The 20,984-nt window shown below is 43.3% G+C and overlaps 1 protein-coding gene across 2 annotated transcripts in view; it reads right to left on the bottom strand.

Annotated features, from left to right (window-relative positions):
* Window positions 1-20,984, bottom strand: part of pcsk5b (proprotein convertase subtilisin/kexin type 5b) — a 459,575-nt gene that overhangs the window by 197,559 nt on the left and 241,032 nt on the right. Inside the window, exons 20-21 of one of the 2 annotated variants that reach the window (XM_078567291.1) lie at window positions 19,249-19,364; window positions 16,833-17,616 (exon numbers count right to left, since the gene is read on the bottom strand). In XM_078567291.1, coding sequence (XP_078423417.1) covers window positions 17,501-17,616; window positions 19,249-19,364 — 232 coding nt within the window. In that variant the 3' untranslated portion in view covers window positions 16,833-17,500. Of the gene's footprint in view, window positions 1-16,832; window positions 17,617-19,248; window positions 19,365-20,984 lie in introns of those variants that run through there. The other variant, XM_078567301.1, reaches the window with a different exon arrangement.

Genomic DNA, 20,984 nt, shown 5'->3' with positions numbered 1-20,984 from the left:
ATTGTGGTCGCTGCTACCTAGGGTTGCCTTTACTCTGAGGTCATTAATTAATACATTACACAATACCAAGTCTAATATAACCTGCTCTTTGGTTGGTTCCAGAACATGCTGCTCGAAGAAACTATTTTGAAAGAATTCTAAGAACTCCTCATCCAGGCTACGACTGCCAATCTGATTTTTCTAGTTTATGTGTTGATTAAAATCATCCATGATTATTGTCGTCACTTTACCACAAGCACACAATATTTTCTCTTGAATACTTTGTCCTACACTGTGGCTACTGTTAGGGGGGCCTGTAGACCACTCCCATTAATGACTTTTTCCCCTACTATTCCTCATCTCCACCCAAACCGATTCTACATCCTGATCTCCTGAACCAAGGTCATCTCTAGCTATTGCACCAATGCCCTCTTTGAATAACAGTGATACCCCTCCACCTTTACCTAGCTTCCTATTCTTCTTGAATGTCATGTACCCTTCAATATTAAGGACTCCATCTTTGTCGTCCTGCAGCCAAGTCTCTGTAATTGCTATCAGATCATATTTATTTACTTCAATGTGGGCCATGAATTCATTTATTTTGTCATGAATGCTATGTGCATTCAGATAGAGAGCCTTCAGTTTTGTCTTTTTGTTACCTTTGTTACATCTAGTCTTGACTGTTGATGTATTCTTAGTTTTTTTCTCTCTGCCATTCTCTGGTCCTCATTTCTCATATTACTATTTTGCTCTCTTGTTTTGACTCTACACCTTGAATTGCTACCTCGACCCAAGCTTGACCCCCTCACCCCTCTTGTTCAGTTCAAAGCCCTCTCTATTTTCCTAGTTATACAATTTGCGAGGACACTCATCCCAGCATGGTTCAGGTGTAAACTGTCCCAACGGTACAGCTCCCACTTTCCGGAGTACTGATGCCAGTGCCCCACAAACCAGAACCCACTTTCGACATCCACCTCGTCAAGGCTGTTCAGGATCTTGTATACTTCAATCAAATCACCCCACTCTTCTAAATCCTGTGGAAACAAGCCCAGTCTGTCCAACTTTTCCTCATAAGATAACCCACTCATTCCAGGGATCAATCTGGTAAACCTCCTTTGAACCGCCTCCTACGCATTTACATCTTTCCTTAAATAAGGAGACCAACACTGCACACAGTATCCGAGGTGCAGTCTCACCAATGCCCTGTGTAACAGAAGCATAACAGCCTTACTTTTATGTTCAATCCCTCTCGTAATAAAGGATAGAATTCTATTAGCCTTCATAATTACTTGCTGTACCTGCATACTAACTTCATGTGACTCATGTACTAGAACACCTACATCCCCCTGCACCTCAGAATTATCTAGTCGTTCTCCATTTAAGTAATACTCTGCTTTTTCTTCTTCCTGCCAAAGTGAACAACTTTACATTTTCCCACCATTTAAATGCCATTTGCCAGATCTTTGCCCAGTCACTTAACCTATCTATAGCCATCTGCAACCTCCTCATGTCCCCTTCACAACATACTTTCCTACCTATGTTTGTGTCATCAGCAAATTTAGCTACCATGTCTTCACTCCCCTCATCTGAGTCATTGATGTAAATTGTAAAAAGTTGAGGCCCCAACACAGACCCCTCATAGGACTCCACTCGTCACATCCTGCCAATTAGAAGAAGACCCGTTTATGTATGCTCTCTGCTTTCTGCCATCCAGCCAATCTTCTATCCATGCTAATATGTTACCCACTACACCATGGGGTTTTATTTTCCGTAATAACCTTTGATGTGGCACCTTATCAAATGCCTTCTGGAAATCCAAGTACAGGACATCTACAGGCTCATCTTTATCCACTGCGCATGTTACTGCTTCAAAACACTCCAATAAATTGGTTAAACATGATTTTCCTTTCACAATATCATGACTCTTCCCCATTGCCTATCCATATCCCTTTGTAGACTATGCTCTCCTCACAGCATGCTTTCTATAATCTATATTCAAAAGATTGTTTATATGTGCAGGTCAGGTGTTTATTGACCATTATATCTGCAAAAATCAATTTATTTTCTGAGAATGAGAACAATCAAAAGAAGTTGAGACTGAAATCCAGTTGCCTTGTGAACTCCAACTGTAACTAGCAGAAGTGTGGCAGAAAAGCCAGATGATATGCCAGGTTAGGATGGAAGTAGCAAGGGGCAAAGGGGTTTGAGGGGATGGAAAATGGGAGCCGAGAGTTATGCTTGACAGTGACGATAATCCTGGAGCAGTAGGAAGATTTGGCTGTGGAGAAATCAATGATCAGAAAGGCATGACTGGTGCATTTCCTGTTGATCATCTGATGTAATTTACCATGCCATGAGTCATGCAAATTTCAGCATCATACTGTACTTTCCTTTAATGCACCAAAATCTCTTATTGATAAATAAAGCACGTAATGGAAAAAGAAACTGGCAGGTAATGAAGGAAAATTGTAAAGGAGTTTATAAACACAAAGTAAACATCAGTTTACAGAAAGCATAGGGCTAATGTGAGATGAAAAAGGAAACATTAAGGATTAAGGAATAACAGAAACACTAAAATGGATACCATACATACTCGCGTAAAGGTCAGGTTTCTGAGATTAAATAGTTAGCCAAAATGTAAGGGGTCGACTTAAACACCCAGTAATATTTGTGGGGTTGAAGTCCATTCTCTCCCATCGTCTCACCACTTGTTTATGGCAGTACATCAGCTGAGCGCAGAATTGCCAGGTTGGAGACTGTTCCCACCAACCCCACCCCAAAAACTAGGAGCCAATATTCTTTTCAGACACGAGGAACTGAACAGCTGCCTTCCCATGACTAGATTTGCACCAGGTTGGGTTGGACTTCAGTGGCAAGCAAGTGATAAGTAGAAAGAATTTGGATTCTTTGGCCAAAAGTCAGGGGTTGACTTATATACGAGATTGACTATTACTTGAGTATATGTGATATGTCATAATTGCGTGGCAGTGTGAATAAGAGGGCACAAGGGTGAGACGGAGCGTTCCAACAGTTAAGGAAATAGTATTGAACAATTACTGCAACTCAGTGCAAATGGCATGTATCCTAGAATGTTGAGGCAAGTCAAACAGGAAATAAAGGCTCTGACCACAATCTCTCAAACATCCTTGAATATGGAAATTGTGTCAGGGGATGAGAATTGCCAATGTAATACCTCTGTCCAAAAGGACAAAGAGGTATGCCAGGCAATTATAGACCAGTGGGCTTAATAACAACATTGGATTAACTTCTACACAATATTCACTTCAAATTAGTCTGGGCTTATTTGGGAATTTGTCGAGGATTTGTGAAAGGAAAATTGTATCTGACAAATTTAACAGAAGCCATTGAGGAAATAATCTCACACGCACACAAGATGTGCTGGGCAGGCGAATGAATGGTACCTAAAGCTGGTTAGTCTTTCCCTTGCTGCTTAACATCGACAATATTTTGCCCTGCAAGTTACTTATAGTGAGAGATAGAAACAACATGGCAGCCATTACAAGACATCTAGAAAATTTTTTAAAAACTCATTCATGAGATGTGGACATTGCTGGCAAGGTCAGCTTTTATTCTCCACCTGTAATTGCCCTTAAAAGACTGCCTTATTGAACTGCTGCAGTCCATGTGATGAAGGTATGCCTACGGTGCTGTTAGAGACCTCCAAGATTTTCATGTAAAGGAATAATGATATTTTGCCAAGTTAGCCTGGTGTATAACTTAGATAGGAACTAGATGGTGGTGTTGTCACATTCCTCTGTCCCTCATCCTCCTAGGTGGTAGAAGTGTTGAAGGAGCCTTGGTGAATTGCTGCAGTGCACCTTGAAGATTATAAATACTGCAGGCACGCGGTGCCAGTGGTGGAGGCAGTGAATGGGGTGCTAAACAAGCGGGCTGCTTTGATTTGGATGGTGTCAAACCTTTAAAGTGTTGTTGGAGATGCACTCATCCGGACAAACGGAAAGAACTCCACCATACTGCTGGCATGCGCCTTGCAGATGAAAGGAAGGCTTTGGGAAGTCAGTAAGTGAGATGCTAACCACAGAATACCCAGTTTATGGCCTGCTCTGTTCGGGCCAATGAAGACCCCTAGTGAACAGGGCAAGCAACTGCATGTCTCCTTAATCAATCAGATTGAACGTAATTGGTGAATCAAATTGGTGGAAGGATCGCGAACCAGAGGGCACAGATTTAAGCTAATTGGTGACATGAGGAAAATTTTTTTCACACAGTGAGTGATTAGGATCTGGAATGCACTGCCTAAGAGTGTGTTGGAGGTAGGTTCAATCAAGGTATTCAAGAGGAAATTGGATCATTATCTGAAAAGGAAAAAGATGTAGGGCTGCAGGGAAAAGGCAGGAGAGTGGTACTAGGCATATTGCCCCTGCAGAGGGTTAGCATGGACAGGATGGGCTGAATTGCCTCCTTCTGTGCTGTAACCATTCTATGAAGGATTGCGAATGAAAGTATGTGGACTAAGAAGGAAGTGTAAATTCAAATGGGTGAATTCAAAGTAAAATAAGTATAGAAAGAGAAATCAAAGAGACAAAGTACAAAAGATAAACCAACAATTAAAAACTTGAAGGAATGAGACTGTGCACTTGTAATTGTTGGTTTTAAATGCCATGGGAGTTGACTGACGGTAATTAACATTGCACTGTTAAAAGAGCACTTAGAATGAAATAGGAAAGCCTGTACTTTGTGGTGAGTTTAGTTTGCCTCCACCCTGCAAATTCAGGAACTTCATGCTGCTCACTGCATTTGAATGGTGAGGCAGACGTCGAGAAGCCATCTTAGCAAAGCTAATGGTGGAGGGGCACTTCTCGGATAGCAACATTTTGATTTCTGCATTTAACTACACATTTGCCTTTGCCTGAAGTTACCGTAGCATTTGCGCTTTAATAATGATGGCCTCTATTAGTCTCGCTGTTATCTTGACAGCAATTCTTTTACATTTTTAAAAAGTTCAAAGGATTTGGACTTGGCATTATGGGGCAAGACATTAAAATCTGCAAACAACAGAGTGCTTTAGGAAGCTGAAAGTAAGGTTTGTAGTTAAAGGCCACCCAAATGGTAGATAAATCTGAAATGACTCATTTTGCATAGAAAAATGAGGGGATAAACAATAAATGGTAAAGCTTTAGTAAAATGGATTGTAAGAGCAGAAACACTAAGATTCAGCTTCAGAAATCTTTAAACCTTGGGAGAAGTTGATAAGACAGCTTTAAGGGCAGATCATTGCTCAGCGGGTGATGTTAGCCCCTACAAATCATCAACAGGCAATAAAAGAAAGTCAATCAATAAAATCACTCCAAGCAATTTCTTCAGTTTGATAAGTGTGTGAGAAGAACTACAAATAACACTTTTGGGAAAAAAAAAACTACTATTTAGGATTGCTAAGAAATTTCTGTTTGATAAGCCTGTTCTTCAGTCTGGTACCCAAGGCTTGACTTGGAGGTATTACCTGGGCCTCTTAGTGCTGGAATTTCCAGTTACCAAATGTTGTATTTCTTGCAACTTGAATTGTTTTAACTTTCCTCCTGCACCCGCCCGCCGAACTCAAAATTTGATGGCCACTGCCAGGGCATGGCGAGCAGTGCTGTGAAGCAAGAGGCCTTTGATGCCAGGGGCACATATCTCAGTGGCCTCAGTGCCTGGAGACTTGCAGTTTCCTCTGGCACTGGTTCTCACACACTTATCAAACTGAAGAAATTGTTTGGAGTGATTTTATTGATTGTCCCCAGAGATGGGAGGAGGAGGCCACCACACCTGACCAAAGGGGCACAGGAGGAGGTGGCAGCGCTGGTTAGCAGCCATGACGTGGTGCAGCATGCATGGGTTCCATGCCGGAAGAGATTTAAAGACCTGCTGTGCTCAGGAAGGGTGAGTGCCGTGTTGGCATGGGTCAGTGTGCAGAAGTGTTAAGGTGTGGCCATCCCCCCGTGGACCTCAAGGATGTTAGAGTGTCAATGGTCAATGACGCCAGAGCTGGCCAAGGGGATAAGCCCTGGCTGCTTGGACTGAGTGCTTTGTGGCTTGAGGGCCAAGACTAGGATGTGCCCTGCAAGGTGTTCCTCAGCTGGGGTTGGCTAATCCCTGCTCCTCTGTCCTTTCAGGAGAAGACAAGCCATAGCCAAGCAGAGAGGTCACGTACAGGTGGAGGCCCACCCAACCTGCTGCTGCTCACCAGGTTTGAGCAGGACGCCCTTGAACTGGAGAGCTGGCAAGCTCCCCGTGCAACCGGGCGTGCAGTGGCGGGGTTGCCATACGAAAGTAAGAGCTCAGTGCACAGAGGTGAGAGTTTCGGATTGTGCAACCATTCTAGTGTAGTCTCTTCATTGATGGGAGCCTCAAACCTGGAGTCCCCACTGATCATTGAAAGATGATGGTACTGTGATGCAGATCTCCATTGTCTCAACAGGATGCCTGGCATGCACAGGGAGTGTGCGATGACTTTAACTAATGACATGTCCTTATTCTCCCTTTTAGATTTGCCAGCACGGACTCGCTCTCTGGACCCCAAAGGGCTACCCCTGACGTCGGAAGACCACTGGGCTCCATTTGCACCTGCGTCACACCCAATTCCTGAACCAGGCACTGTCTCTGACTCTCCCTCTCTTTCTGTATCTCTTTGTCTCTCTGCCGCTGTTTCTCTTTCTCTCTCATTCTCTGTCTCTCTAAGTCATTCTCTCTCTCTTTCTAGTGCAGATACTAGCACCTCGGTGAGCATTAGATCGACGGCTAGAATGTCAGTGCACATTGGTAGGGGCACTTCACACTCGCTTGAGATGCAGGTGGAGGCCGAGAGTGCCCAGGTTGTGGCAGTCGGAGGACTGTTGGAGACCAGGACGATGCTCAGCCAAAGGCAGATGATGAGCCTCTGGAGTCATCCATTAGGTGGCAGATGCCGAATGTCCAGCGGGATGTGTGGGAGGATCTGGTAGAGATCTATGAGGGTCTGCGTCCCATGGTGTCTGTTGTGGAGAAGTCCATGTGAAGCATGAGCACCGCATTGACCCTCATGGCCGAGCACACTGCCTCCTCCATTGAGAGTGTGTCGACTCTCATGGAGAGGCAGCTCCAGGGACAGTATGAGGGGTTCCTAGGGTTGCGTTCGGATCTGCAATCCCTCACACAGGCAATGACCTCAGGTGGTCAGTGCCAGTGTGGGAGATGGATGAGGCACCCAGTATCTCAGCTAAGTGCCCGTACATCAGTGGTGAGCAGGGAGATCCAGAGTGACCTCACATTGGTGCAAGAGCTGCTTATCATCTCTGTGGGCTCCTCTCAGGGCGCTCTGGATGATGGCAGCAGCTCCTCCGCCCCTCTGCCAGTGACCGTGGCATCTAATATGGCTGCGATGACTGGGGAGATGCCAGATGTGGCACTGGCTGCTCCCTCCCAGGTGGGGCCAGCACGGGCTCCACTAGCCAGAGGGCAACCGCCAAGGCCATCAAGACAGTAGAGTCAGCAGGCTGTCTCCAATCCCGGTGTCAGCTAAGGGTGGGGGGGCACCAAGATGTACACTCGGGAATGTAAGTTAAAGGCACCATGAGCACAAGTGTTATGACTGATGCAGTTGGTAAAGCGGAGCCTTTTAAAAATCCCAGAGGGAAACTTTAAACAACTGTCATAACCTATAATTTTACATGTTATGTTTGAGATGCGACTCTAAACTCAGGAATTAGACCACCAGCTCTCGAGGCTTTACATGAACTAATTGAAACATTTTATTAATTTACACTGGTTAAAATATATGTACACATGGCTACAAATTACTATCATAACTTTTAACAAATTGCCAAACTAACCTCCATTAAGGCAACAACAACCCATAGGCTTAACCAAACACCAGGCAAAACATTTTCACCTTACAAATTCAAAATGAGGTTCTTTTCACTGTGGAGCCAGTTGGAAGCTTACAGCTGCCTTTTGATCTCACATTGCCTCTGCTCTGCACACCCGAAAACTACTGAAGTTATACCTACCACCACTAATTGAATTCAAATTCTCATTGTATCACCAGTCTCTTTGAACTTTACCTTTTAATAATGAAACCCCTTCCATAGTACCAATTTTATTAGTAATATAAACATATGGCTTAATACCAGCTAGATAAGCATCAAGTTTTCACCCCACTTCTTGAATGCTCTATTCAAAAAATACAAGTGCACGCTATCTCTTTGTTTACATCTCAAACTAGTATATATCAAAGCACCCAAGCTAGCTGGCTTTAATCCAATTAAGACACCTCCATAGACTAACCTCTATTTTAAAAGAAAAATATTTTCCAAAATATTATCTTCATTGATAGCTTCATGACAACAAGAGGGACAGTTCACAGGTGGTTTTCTGTTTATTTATATTTGGTTTATATGTCTGCTGGTGTGGACATCAACACCAGTAATGGTAATGTCATTATGCATTAAATGTGACAATAGCATTAAATTTGCTTTGGTTCTGATGGTCTGAGTATGTTTCACTTTTTTTCTTTCTGGTGCAGGATATGCTAGCATGTAATGCTGGACATGAGTGGCCGGATGCTTTACTGCACAGGCATTGAGTGGGTTTTTGGGTGAAAACAAAAGTGTCATTTCAGACATCCGGGATGGAGGCAGCAGCCCTGGCATGAGGTGGAAGCAGATCTCTGGCGGACTAGCTAAAGGAGCGTTGGATCAAGGCGTCCATGGTGCCTCTGCCTCCCTGAAGGTTACCGAGGTCTGCCTCCTCGCCCTTAGCATTCTCCTCTTCTGACTCACTAGTGGGTTCATCCTCTGTGGCCTGTGCAGTTCAAGATCCTCTTCCTCCAGTGGGTCCCCCTTTGCCAGTGCCAGGTTGTGGACAGTGCTGCATGCAACCACTATCAGTGACACTAGCTCTGGGGGGTATTGTACTGCACCCCTAAACGGTCCAGGCATTGGAAGTGCATCTTGAGAAGACCTATGGTCTTTTCTACCATAGCCCTTGTGGAGGAATGGCCCCTGTTGTACTGCTGCCCTACCTCTGTTCTTGGACGTCGGAGAGACATCATAAGCCGCCTTTTGAAGGGATAGCTCTTGACTCCCAGCAGCCACCCATCCAGTCGGGCTGAAGCACTGAAGAGCCTCGGCACCTGGGAGTGTCTCAGGATGTAAGCGTCATAGGAGCTGCCAAGGTACCTTGCATAGACTTGCAGAATATGCATCCTATCCATGCACTATCTGCACGTTCACCGAGTGGAATCCCTTCTGCTCACCCGCTGGCGTCTTGATGGCCACATGTGTGCAGTCGATGGCACCCTGGGCGCGGGGGAACCCAGCAATCGCTACAAAGCCTCTGGCTCGCTCAGCCTGTCTGGCCTCATCCATAATGTAAAGAATAAAGGTCAGTACCCACCTGAACAGAGCTTCTGTCACCAGCTTGATGCAACTGTGGACAGCTGATTGGGAGACTCCACACAGATCCCCCACTGAGCCCTGGAAAGAGCCTGAGGCATAGAAGTTGAGGGCCGCTGTGACCTTCAGAGCCACTGGCATGGGGTGTCCACCCACAACTATCGGAGCTGAACTCAGGCACAATCATCTGACAGATGGAGGTCACTGGCTCCTTGAGAGACGGAGCCTCCTTCGACACTGCACCTCGGACATATTGAGGTAACTGCATCGCCATCTGTAAACCCTGGCAGCAGGATAGTGGCATCTTCAATGGCCCCTTCTGCCTTGGACCACCTGCTGGCCCTGCACTCCTTGTGCCTGCACCTCTCCTCCCACAGGTCCCTCCCCTGGAATCTGCATTGGGACACCTGGCCTCCTCTCCCTTCTGCCCTTCTCTTTCTCAGAGGAGGAGGTGCCGCTAGCAGAGACCACAATCCCCATTACCAGGGTAATGGAAGGCTGTCTGATACCTGGAAGGGTCCACATGGTCAAACTCCTCTGGGGGCCTTGGAGACACCAATGGGTCCTGAAACGAAGCCTGGAAATGCTAACAATGAAGCCCCGAGCAGAGATGAAGCTGCCAAGTACCAATAAGCAACCAGCAGCAAACTATCTCAAAACTCCTCACTACTCACACTGGCAATGCTGCTGACCCTTTTTATCCCACCCTTGGGTGAGGTTTTGCAAATTGTCAGTTGCTCGTTTTGCCCATGCGATGAGCGCAAAATGGCATGGGCAACATAAAATACAGCTTCAATGCCTTTTTAATGGCCTTAACTGGCCTCATAATCGATGGTGGGCATGGCTCCGACTCCTGCTCGTGCCTGCTGATGGAAATATCGCGTGAGTGTGCGATGACGTCGGGATGCTCACCCGACATCATGATGCACTATTTTATGCTCAAGTGGGTCGGGTGCGTGCCCACCCGCTCAGCGAAAAATTCTGCCCATGGCCTCGCAGGCACAGAGGGCTGTGGTTTGGCCTCCATCACTGGATTGTCTTAGGTGCCGGGCAGCAAACAGACCATCGGGCTCCTGAAAATGCAATTTCAGTGGCTGGACAGGTCAAATGGCCCCATCTGCAAGGATCTCAGTCATTGTGGTCGTCTGCTCCACTTTCCATAACATGTCCCCCCAGAAAGGAGTGGACCTTGAAGAGAGAGAGACTCTGGAAGGTCACAAATCATTGGAGGAAGAAGAACAGCAAGATGTGAGAGTGGAAGAGGAAGAAGATGCAGAACAACCAGGTGCCCAAGTTGCACAGGGAGGTGCTGGGACCAGTGACATGATCTATAGGCTCATCAGGATGCTATTAATGTCAAGGGGATCAGGCTCATTTTGGTGGAGCCCCTCTGACCCAGAAGCAATGGCATGGTCTGGAACTCGTACTGAGATGCTTGTGCTGACATTTCTATTGAAAACATGGCCTTGAACAAGTAGAATCTTACCACCAATGAAGGATGCACATCTGCCCAGAGTAAATGTAGATGGTCCCTTGCTTGCCTTCACCATTTTATCCCTCTTTTCTTGTCCTACTAGTAGGATATTATTTTCTTAGTATTTTATTAATAAAATGAGACTTGCACCTTGGGCTTTATGTATCAATATTTAAATGGTGCTCATAAAGGAAAACAGTGCATAGGTACAGCTGAAGACACTCCAGTGATCTTCCCGACGCGGTGATCTCCCTGTTCGGCCACATCTCAGGAGTTCTTCCCTTGCGGCCTCAGAGGAGGTGAAGGCAGCCTGGTCACTTGTCTTGATTTGTGGCAGGGATGCACATGGTGGTTGTCCTTATCGTGATGGACATAGGTGCCAGTGGCTGCTGCACCAGAATTGTCGCAGTACCTCTGTCACAGGGCCCTGCTGCACAGATGCTCCCTCTGTCAGATGGGCTAAGGAGACCCCTGATGATGATGGCACCCTATGAGGTGTGGCACCCTTATCCTCCTGTGTGACTGCCTCAGCCCGTGCCTGGCACTCTGGATGGCTGGAGGGGATCACCAGCTGGGGCGCAGCTGGCATCTGCTTCAGACATCCCTGCATCATCAGCACCACTGACCAGTCAAGGCTACATAGTGTGGCACATACCCTGTGAACGTCAGTGTGCGGTTCCTGCATGCACTCAGGGTGCTGATGCGGATGGCTCTCTAGGAGGTTGGCAACTCGCTCAAAGGAGGAACTCATGCTTTCAAAGCCCTGAGCCATGGTGGCATATGAGCTGGATGGACTCTTCCATTCTCAGCCCATGACCGCGTACTGTCTCAGAGAACTTTGTTATGTGGGATCACATCTGCTGCTGCTAGATTAGGGAGAGCCTCCTTTCCTGTGACTCCTGGGGCCCTGCATCTGTACCCAGATGGGAAGAGCTGTGTCTGTTCCTCCATCCTCTGAGGGGGCTGCTGCCCACAGCTGCCTCTGACACGTCCTCCTGCACACTAGTACCCTGCTCATCACCCATTGTCACCCTATCTTTTTGCGAACAAGAACCCATCAAAGACTAAATCTGTGCTGGTGAAGGGTGAGTTTGTATCGTGTGACTGTACCCTTTTGAAGCTCTGCTGTTGTTGTGCTTGACCTGGTGATGGTGAGAGAAATAGCCTAAGTGTCTTGACTTCTGCACCAATCGGAAACACATCAAGAGATCATGCGAACAAACCTTGGTTAGCAGAAGCCTGCAATGCTGAGACTTCCCAATGGAAATCAGTCTGCAATATGCTGTTGGACAGGATGGAGTGCAATGAACTCCCTTCATGAACGCAATGCACTCTCTAATCATGATCATCACCAGAGATACTCATTTCACCAGGTCTGACTTTCAAGTGGCCTGCAACCCAGGCGTTATCCATGATTCCCTCCTCTATGGTGGTGATAATGTGTATGTAGGGAACCCCTCCATGCGTCAGGGCCATTTACTGTGCATTATGGGTCCATTTCTTCTGTAGGGATAAAAGAGATAAGGCACTGCAGGCCTCTGTGGCCAATGACAGCTGCTCTTGATCATTAGAAGCTGCATATTTCAGTGCTGGCAAGTCCTCAGCATTATGGCTCTGAGCCTGAGGAGTCAGGAAGTGTCCTGGGCACAAACCCTTCCCATGGTCAGAAGCAGTATGTGCCCTGGTGCTCCTCAGCTGGTAGGTTGTCTGCTGGATTGTGAATACCAGAGACCTGTCCTGAGGTTTGGGAGGGGGCAGTGGGAGTGGGCAGGAGTGGGGGGGGGGGGGGCATGACACACACCTTGCCAGAGCTAATCAGGTCATTAAACCTCTTCCTACACTGGATCCAGTTTCTGTATATCACAGTGCCTCTGCTGACTGTATCAGCTATCTTGTACCAGGCCTGCATAATCTGGCTAAGTGGCCTCCTCCTGCCACCATCTATGAAGAGGACCTCCTTCCTTTCCTTTGAAGCCTTGGAGGACCTCCAGGTCTGCATCCACCAGTCAAGGGGCTGCTCTACCCTAGATTCCAGGCCTCTCCTCTGGCTCTCCTGAGACTTTCTTTGATTGTCCAAACTGAAGGCAAAGCAATGAAACTGCGGCCACAGTAATGGCTGCCATAGTCTGTTTAAATCAGGCCCGCAATTGAACAGCGCCAAATGCACTCCCCAGCACCACCACCACTCTTCAATGTGGCCACTAATTGGCTACCAGATCCATCTGCAGGCCAATTGTGATGGGTTCGGGAATCAGAAATGTCCTAGGATTCCAGCATCTGTGCAGAAAGCAAGAGCTAAAATGATGGGGAAAGAGAAAGGAATGGTGGGGCAGGCAGTGGGGCAGAGATACACATACATGCATAAACAAGTGGGACAAAAAAAAAAATCTATTCTGATCTGGAGTGTGAAATTTCTAAGCACTTGCTAATATGCACCACTGCCTCACAAATTAAACTCTAACCTACTGAGGAGACATTTTTAATAGTTGCACTTTGTGCTCTTGATGTGTGCATAACTCCACCATAGCAAATTGAGGCATTGTGAATTACATTAAGTCATTCCTATTCATTATAAAGCAATATATTATTCAAATTAGTTACCAGAGTCATAGGAAATCTACTAGTAACTGTTTAAAATGAGCCCCCACTCCACACTACATCTTGAATTCGTGTAGTTGGGCTCCAGTGATTTTGTAGATCACAGCCTTTGGATAATTATATAGATGATTCAAATATTTGTTCATAAAGTTTTGTGATTTGAATTTCTAATAGAACAAAGATTGTACAATGGTTTTCCAGCGTTCATGTAGGTTCATAAATTTGTAACTACAATACCAGCATTTGCATTATCAGCTCATCTTTCAGGTGATATTTTTAAAATTGTGTAAAAAGGCAAAATAGGATCTGAGGGGCCACTGAAAATTTAACACTGGTTCAAATTCAGCTTGAAATTTTTACTTCAAAGTTAGAGAAGCTGACAAATGAGTATGTGCGTGCGCTGTGGAATGTGGAACTGAGTCCTAGAAAGATGCTGTAGGTTCCACGCTTGGGTCTGTGCTGAGTTACTGGGTGTCAGCTAGGTGGCACGTAAGAAGCAAAACATCAAATTTTCATGTATAATATAATCATTATTATAGCCAGGCTATTAACAGCTTTTACTTAATTAATAAATGCTCATGAGATTATGGGCCTTCTATTCTATAACAAGGCACAACTTAACTGCAACTGTGTAATCTTTCTGCAATACAGATGACAGTTACTGGGATGGCAAACTGAATTTTAGTTGCATGTTTATTCAGCTTTCCTACCTGTTGGTTGATATTTCAGACTGGTGAAAAGTTAGTTTCTGAGCTACATCTTTCCAGTAGCTTCTGAGAAACTGTTTAAATATTTCTGACGTAAGGTAATATTTAGTTATGTCCCTCAATTATTAAGCTCAGTATATTTCACTTCCTTGCCAAATTAAAATCAATGGCATTTGAATAATATCACAGACATACAATATTTGTATATAAAACACTTTTTAAACTTTATTGAACTGATTTTAATGCCGCTTTCATTTTACAGTTAAAACTATCAAACTACATATTTTTAAAACATAGAAAGCTCTTTTGCACACAGTGATATTCTAAACAAGACTTTTAACAAGATTCTTCCAAGACTGAAATATGAAATTAAGGTTAATTTAATAGCAAAAATAAAATATGGAATTACTGATTTTGGCCATTATCCAATACAACAGGACTACAATATTTTACACATAATGACTGAGCATTTTACACATGTACAGTAACCATCAGTAAACGTGATCTTGAATTTAATGACAATGACACTATACTAAATGTAAACTAGATTATCGCCCGTTTTATAGTATTAGTGTTTTGTTTTTGCTAGCATCTGACAAAATCTTTACAATCCATGTCCATTATTATTAATACATATTTTACTTATGTTTAAACAAGTCAGACCAAGTTAAAATTATAATTAAAAATCATGAGACCAAGGCAGTATTTAAATAGTGGAGCTAATGCACATATAATAAAAGACCAGTTGGAGGAAATCTCCATTTCTTTCTCATAGATTAAGTATCAGCTTTAAAAAATGGGTCACCACTAACATAGGACAGTTTACTAAATGATCAGGAAAAAGGGAGAGTCCCCTTTAATCCAATGATGATAACCAACGGCTCAGTGCAATGTGGGAATGTGCTTGCTCCACATTTGTTGTGAAAGATCATAGGGAAGCAGCATTCTGTGATACACTGTGTCAAAGCCACGGTCCAATTAAATGGGTCTCATCATGTATACTCATGCATGGGAAGTGGTGAGGGAAGAAATAGAATCTTCAGAGCTCAGAAATTTTATTGAGTATAGTGTGTACGAGAGTGTGTACTAAAAAATTGGAATAGGCCAAGCACAACTTCAAAATCACTGCGACATAAGTGTAGAAAATAAGAAAACATTTAGTGCAATGAATTGGGAAAACTATACCATCATTACTCAAATCAAAAATCAGCACCATTATGGGGGGTGCATGGGGGAGAGCAGGGAAGAGAGAAAAAGAGTTAGGTTACTTTCCGAATTCATTGTGGTTTTCTTCTTCTAGTCTTGCCATGAGCCAATCTTTTAAAAGCCATTTAAAAATCAACAAAACAGCCATTTGCTGCCCATGTCCCAAGAGGTCTCCATGCCCACAGCATATAAAACAGCAGGTTGCTCTATTACATTAGCTGGAGTTTGACCTATACACCACATTCCTGACAACACAACTCCTTTAAAAATAAAGGAGCATTTCCAGCACCTGTGCTGCTGTCTACCCAAGTTTTAGGTCACACTTGAATATGGTAGAAGGGAGTGTGCTGCGAGGTAGAACCTGATGCTTCACCAGCCAATGACATCTATCATGTTTTGAAGCCCATGCTCTCATTATTGGGCTTTCTTTCCTTGTCCCACAAGAGGGAGAAACTTTCCCTGAAGACGAGCTGCAGTCACACATACACCGGTCACCATATATTCCAAGCACCATCAGTGCAACGTAGTGTGTTGCACATTAAATTCAGTTGGTCTATTTCTACAGTCTAAATCTGAATTGAAAGATTTTGTTTAAACATCTGCAGTAACATGCAATTTCAGTATTTAATTCAGCCCAAAGCCAACAAGCCATGCCATATATGCAATGCACCTGAGAACTTGAAATTCTTTCCATCTTAACAGACATGTCTGACAAGCTTTTCTGCATGCCCATCAGCCCACTTTATTGACCGTATTAACAGAGTCTAAAGCCCAGGGGTCTATGCAGGGGTGACTGTCATGGAAATTGGAGATCAGTAAAGAACTTGAAATGTGCAATCTTTCTGGCTGCGAAATATCGATCTATGCAGGTGTTTAACTGCACAGAAAGATAGGTTTGACTTGGTAGACTACTTGCATCAGTTTTTATCTAGGTTCAATATGGACAAATTTTGGTCTATATAAAATTAAGTCATAGATTTTCTTTTGACCCAAATCTGTACACAAATCACAGTTTCAGCATAAATGCTCATGAACAGTACTGCTGAATTTAGTAATTAAAAATAACAGGCTTGTGTTAATAATCCTAAGTTATTGAAAGTGGTAAGATCTAAGACTCCAGAAAAGTAAAAACTTCAAATCAGTGTTTAAACAGTAAAAATGTTAAACATGCCAAGACAGCAAAAACAAATGAGTTTGGGGGAAAAGAGAAGTAAATCAAGCTTTACATAACAAAGAACCTGATTAGTAGAATGCATATTAATTTGTAAGTACTTGCATGCCAAAGAGACATTACAAGGCTATGCTTCAATGACAGGACAATTGAGCATCAACAACTCACTTGCAGAGAAAGTGAAAGGGGGGTTTGGTTTGTGAACCGCCGCCTGTTTTGCTTTTGAAAACATTCTAGGACAATCATTACCATTAACATTGATATGAATGTCAGCACTTTCCACCACTGACACCAGCATGATGACCAATATGTTATGAAAGCTTCAGGCAGTTAGTTAATAATGATAAAAAGCCTAAACAGACTGAAATGTATAAGTTGTTATTGCAGAAGAGGTTTAATGTGAGCATGCAGAATAGCATTTTGAGGTTGTTGTTCCCCAGCTGGAAAGATGCAGATTATTCCTCGGTTACATACCTGTCCATATTTATCTCGAATCACCCAATATCAGTATTGAATGTCTGATGGGTTTTAAATTTCAATAAGTATAATTTTTAAATGTAAACACAAATTCATATACTAACCTGCCAATTTTGCAATCATGTAAACTTTTCAATATTGTACAAAACAACCAGGAAAGAAAACCCTTCCTAAAAGCAAAGCCTTTACTTGTGCTTACTAGGGTTTGGGGTGGGGGGGGAATAATCACATCTCATTCCAAATAGAAAATTTGGCATTATACGCTTTGGTCATAAAAGTAAAATACTGACAAGTTAGTTATTCCAGATGTCAGACAGTAAACACCTGAAGTGAAAGGTAGGTCTGTTGTAATTGCTTCACCATTAAAAGTTCTGTCACACAGTTCACCGCCTCCTTGAAGGAGGAGAAAGGGTGGCTTTCTATTTTTTAATATTAAAAGAATTTACACGTGTGCATACAGGAGCAAAGGAAGGGGGGGAACCCTGTGGTCATCTGTTCAACCTTTAAGTGAACATGTTCTGCAACACAGTTGTTGAAGCACTTTCCGTTGGCAAAGGCTGTTCTTTTTCACCAGGACGCAGAAACTTCCCTCGGCCCACGATTCTTCCGTTGCTTTCCAGAGATCGGGATCACAGAGACAGGAGTTTGAAGGTTGGGAAGATGGAAGCAGAGGGACGAAGTAGGTGATTTTTCAGACAGGGCAGAAGAAATCAGTCAAGAGGGTGACAGAAGCAATTTTTTTTTGTTCGTCAGAAGTAATTGTATCCAACAGGAAGTAAATGTTCATTTTTTTTCGACAGGAAGTGATTTTATTCCATTTTTGAAGGGAGAAAAAAGATCAGAGAGGAAGACATTAGAAAACTGTTGCTTAAAACATCATGAAAGTGAATCATAACCACAGACAAAAGAACTGTTTAATCACATTAAAGAAGGTAAAATAGGAATCTAGAAAAAAAAGGTATAAAATAACAAGCTGAAAAACCTACGTTTGCAATTACAACAGATCAAGTCGTCCAAAGTACATAGTGTAAAAGATGCATTACTGGCCATTTAAAACAAAGATTGACTATTGGTGAAAATGCACATGTTTTCTATATCGATCATAGAAATGCATACTGACCACATATTTGAAAGACCTTGGAATATTTAACCTGCAGGCAGCACAATCCAATGTAAATAACTCAAGGAAAACTTTTTGCTGAATTTTTTAGATTGCATACTGATAGAAATCCAGGACTGAACTTTCCTCCCCAATCCAGCAGGAAAGAGCAGTAGAATATGACTGCTTCTCCTGCATGAAATTTTTTTGCTATAACATCACCTAAAAAGTTGGTCTTCTGATTACACAATAAAAGAATGCAAAGCATGGAAGAAGAAAGTGCCATCATGATGCCATCACAGATATTTAACTTGCTATTTAACATATTCCATAAATATTCGCCAATCTCAAAATATAATTAAGTAAAACTCAAAAATATTCAGCCTACACGGGCAGCTCGTCAGATACTGGCAGTTTACCACACCTACAAAATTAAAAATGACTATCCTCACCTCACATCCACACTTTTTGCAACAAGGGTCATTGGATAGCAATACCTTTAGCTGACTTTTCATCTCTGAGCCTGAGGCAAAGTGCAGTTACCCTATCACCACTCCTGCTGAGAACTAAAAGTATACTATGAATTGAGCCTAGGCCTTCCTGGCCTATATGCCTGGACACCATGCTAGTTGAACATTTATCCACCGAATCTTTAATTGGTATTTACTTTTCCTCAGGCATTCACATGTGCCTCTGGTGATCAGCACAGTAATCTAAAAGAAAATGAATAGGCTGTTGCTATGGCTCATTGCATGGACTTGTACACAACAACTGGGCTTTGGGCAAGTGAGTGGACAACTACCAGTCTGCATACAGACAACAAGTGCATTAAGGGGAACAAGGGAATAGGCAGGAGAGGTAATTTGTACTCAAGTAGCGCAAACTAAAATCAAGTGCTATTAGCACATGTCAAAACCACTGCCTGGTAGGTCGCTTAACAGCACCTTCGTTTTTAGCTGACACATCAAAGGATAAATAAAACTTCTCTTGACAAATAGAATAGAAGCTGAATTGCAAACCAGACACCATTCATCGTTAAAGAGGTTTTCAAATAACATTGATGCTGCCTCAGTATGTCCAACTAAAGCAATTTGCTTTACTCCCCTGAGCAGTTAAAGAGAAAAGCAATGACCAGGAGTACTCACCATCTTTACAAACAGTACCAACCACACAGACTCCTCCCTCAAGATTATATCCACTAGGACAGGTGCTGCAGTTTCTTTCTCCCTGACCGGTACAAGTTAAACAGCTTGCATCGCACCTTGGGGGGAAAAAAATACATTTTGTTCCAAAGTTCTATAGATGCTTTCCTAAATACAAAGAAAATATGTACGGGAAGAAAGAGGGAGATTTTTAAGAAGGTGACTACTGATCCAAAATCTTAAATGAAGAATTGTTTATGTATAGTTATGAATAATTTGGGAGGGCAAATTGCAAAAGTATCCAGGGCCTGAACACAACAGCACCCGAGAGCCAGAGTGTTGTTATTCCAGCAGTTATGTTACAATTACGCCCACTGACTGCTGACCCCACTGATAGTTGTGGTGTTGAGAGAATAGCCTGCAGGAGCCAGTCTTTGGTGCTGTGAGGGCTTCCATGATTCCACAGAAACATTGGCATAAAATGTATGGCTGGGGTGTGTGTTACTTTCTGTATAAACGTGTAGATTATATGCAGGTTTTCCCCTCTCTATCTCTCCATTCTCACTCTGGCTGTACAAAAGGGACCATGGAAGTTTACAGCAAAGAGGCGCCACTTGGCCCATTGTCTCTGTTGTCAGTTCTTCAATGGGATGACTCCAAATTACTCCCATTATCCTGCTCTATCCCATAGTCTTCTGATCTTTCGCTTTTCACTTTTCCCTTATAGGATGCAATAGCTCTTACATTGACTGTGACAAAACATTCCTTGCTAAACACTTCTATGTAAAAGATTTCACTGCAACATGGTCCTCACTTAGACTGGTTCAGATAAAGAGGCAGGTGATTCCTCTTTGCACGATTTCTATAGCTCTAATTTTATCATGTGAATATTGCAAAAGGGCATGCTACAAGCACAAGGAGTGTTTAAAAAGCAGTTGACATTTATTGGTAATACTTGGTTTGTCTTATGTTACTCTAGCAGATTCTCTCAGAGCAAAGCTCAGAAAATAAGCAACTATACAATTATTAGGAAAGATAGGGAAGGAAAGAAAGGAGGAGGTAGCAGTATTGATTAAGGAGAACATCATGGTATTGGACAGAGATGTCCTAGAGGGGTCAAGGTAAGAATATATTTGGTTAGAGCTAAGAAACAAGAAAGGTAACATTACATTGCTGGGTGCATTCTATAGGCCACCAACAAGCGGGAAAGATAGAGAGATGCAAATTTGTAAGGAAATTGTAGAGAAGAGCAAGAATTACATAATAATTACAAATGGAGAACTTTCATAATCCTAATACAGACTGGGATAGAATACTGTAAAAGTCATTGGGAGTGGTGGGTTTTGGCACGACCGCGTTCAGGAGAATTTTCTACATCAGAATGTTTCCAGCCCAATGAGAAATCTGGTTCTTGGGAATGAGGTTAGACAAGTGGATCAGGGCTCAGGAGGGGAACAATTGACAGTGATCATTGTATAAAGTTTACATTGGCTATGGAAAAGGACAAGCAGCAATCCAGGGTAAGGATGATTAATTGGGAGAGGGCCAACTTCATTGGGGAGAGAACAGATCTGTACCAGATAAATTGGAATCAAAGATTGGCAGGCAAAACTATAACTGAAGAATGAGCTGCCTTCAAAAAAGAGATGGTCGGGAACAGTCATGGTACATTTCCATGAGAAGGAAACGTAGAGCAAACAAATCCAGAGCTCCCTGGATGACAAGAGAGATAGAGAGTA

This window comes from Cetorhinus maximus, chromosome 2 (genome assembly GCF_964194155.1).
Source record: "Cetorhinus maximus chromosome 2, sCetMax3.hap1.1, whole genome shotgun sequence".
In the NCBI taxonomy this organism is placed as follows: Eukaryota; Metazoa; Chordata; class Chondrichthyes; order Lamniformes; family Cetorhinidae; genus Cetorhinus; species Cetorhinus maximus.
Note: the sequence above shows the minus strand (reverse complement) of the source record. Positions and strands in the feature narration are given on the sequence as shown.